General features: G+C 41.2%; 1 protein-coding gene across 1 annotated transcript; it reads right to left on the minus strand.

The window, feature by feature from the left end:
- Window positions 1-380: 380 nt before the first annotated feature.
- LOC119980723 lies at window positions 381-1845 on the minus strand. Its single transcript, XM_038823518.1, has 3 exons — window positions 1750-1845; window positions 466-882; window positions 381-398 (listed from the first exon to the last, which is right to left on the minus strand). The coding sequence occupies exons 1-3, from the start codon at window positions 1843-1845 to the stop codon at window positions 381-383; spliced, it is 531 nt and encodes a 176-aa protein (XP_038679446.1).
- Between the last annotated feature and the right edge of the window lie 326 nt (window positions 1846-2171).

Genomic DNA, 2171 nt, shown 5'->3' on the forward strand with positions numbered 1-2171 from the left:
CCATAGTGACGGCTAAAAAGCCTGCTTTTACATTCTTTATATCATTACAGATGTAGATTTCCAAATGCTTGAGAAATATGGCTTTGAGTATTTTCCATTGATAAATCTCTTATGTGGCTGACCATTTAGGTCTGCCAGTCAATATGTATTGCCTTTGAGAATTTTGTGGACCTTGAAGGGTCCTTCCCAGTTTGGAGACCATTTGCCCAACTCTCTATCCTTGATTCCTGGTGGTAGGATCACCTTCCACACCATTTGGCCTTCATGGAACCCTTTTTTCTTCACTTTCTTGTTGTAGGCCTTTGTTATCTTATTCTTTTGGACTATCATCCTGTTCAAATCCTCCATCCTGCTTTCATCCAACTGTTCCAGCTCCATGTTCATAGCTTCTGAATACTCTTCAACAGATAGATCATGTTGCTTCATGATCCTCAAAGATGGGACCACCAGCTCCATAGGTAGTACTGCATCATGCCCATAAGTGAGAGTAAAAGGGTTGGTTGTAGTGTTTGTTCTCTTGGATATACGGTAGGCCCATAATGTCTCTGGTAATATCCTATGCCATGCTTGGGGATCATCTTCGATAGTTTTCTGCAAGATAAAGATGATCACCTTATTTGAAGCCTCTGCCTGCCCATTTGCCTGAGCATAGTGTGGAATAGATGTGAGCAATTTGACTCTATAATCTTCCAGAAATGCTTTGACCTCCCCTCCAGTAAACATTATCCCCTGGTCAGTTGTGATGGTTTCTAGGATGCCAAATCTGAACATAAGTTGTTCTTTGAAGAAATCTACCACCTCTGCCTGTTCGACCTTTTTCAGGTGTATTGCCTCTACCCACTTTGTGAAATAGTTGGTAGCCACCAAGATAAAGTGATGTCCCTAAGATGAAGCTGGAAAGATCTTTCCTATGATATCAAGTGCCCACCCTCTGAATGGCCATGGTTTAATGATAGGTTACAGATCTGCTGCTGGTGCTTTTTGAATGTTGCCAAATTTTTGGCATTATTGACAGCCTTTTCCATATTTAATGCAATCTTTCAGGATGGTTGGCCAATAATAGCCTTGTCTTCTAATCAACCATCTCATCTTTGGACCGGCTTGATGTGCGCCACAGATACCTTCGTGTACCTGTTGCATTATTTTCATACTTTCAATAAAACTAGGGCAGCGAAGTAACAAACCATCAGCTCCTTTTCTAAAGAGTTCACCCTCGATCATTACGTAACTCTGTGCCAACACTTTCACCTTTCTGGACTCTGGATCATTGGGATATGTCAGATGGTTAATGATATCTCTCCTCCAATCTTTCATCTGATCGTCAAGAGCTACGCATTGAAATAACATGCCTCTCTCTGATAGATGGATAAGATCGCCTTTCTACCGTAATGATTTGATACACTAAACTTTTGGAAGCATTAGGCCAAAAGCTAGTTGGGCCAATCCATTGGCCTCATGATTTTGATCTCGTAGAATGTACTTCAACTTCACCTCCTAGAAGTCATCAAGCAATTGCAAGGTTGTACTGTAGTATGGAGCCAATGTAAAATTAGCACATTTGTATTCTTCAGCCAGTTGTTTTAGCACCAATTGAGAATCTCCAACCACCGGAATATTTTTGGCTTTTAGTTCAAGCAAGATCTCCAAGCCAATGATCAATGCTTTATATTTTGCCTGGTTGTTAGTGCAATCAAAATCCAAATTAAAAGCTAAGGTAATTTTTGTACCTCTTGGGGATTGAATGACTACCCCAGCTCCAGCAGCCATCTCAGTGCTAGACCAGTCAAACTTTTGCACCCATTCACTTTCATCTTCAAAGGTTGGTGTAGTGTGCACTTCTATCATGCCTTGTAAGGTCTCCAAAATTTCCAGGCATGGGCGATCAGCAAGTGCTTGCCCTTTGACTGCCTGTTGTGGTCTCCATTTGAGGTTGAATTTTGTCAAGGCCAATGACCATCGATCTATCCTTCTTGTCAGCAATGGCTTGGTCAGTATGTGCTTGATCAAATCAATTTTTGAGATCACGTACCCCTTAGTTTGAAACAAGTAGTGTCTCAACTTAGTACTTGCAAAATATAATGCAAGGCAGAGCTTCTCCATCACGGAATATCACCCTTCAGTATCTGTCAGCAATCTACTTAGGTAGTAGACTACCCTTTCTCTTCCAACAT

This window comes from Tripterygium wilfordii, chromosome 16 (assembly GCF_013401445.1).
Source record: "Tripterygium wilfordii isolate XIE 37 chromosome 16, ASM1340144v1, whole genome shotgun sequence".
Lineage (NCBI taxonomy): Eukaryota > Viridiplantae > Streptophyta > Magnoliopsida > Celastrales > Celastraceae > Tripterygium > Tripterygium wilfordii.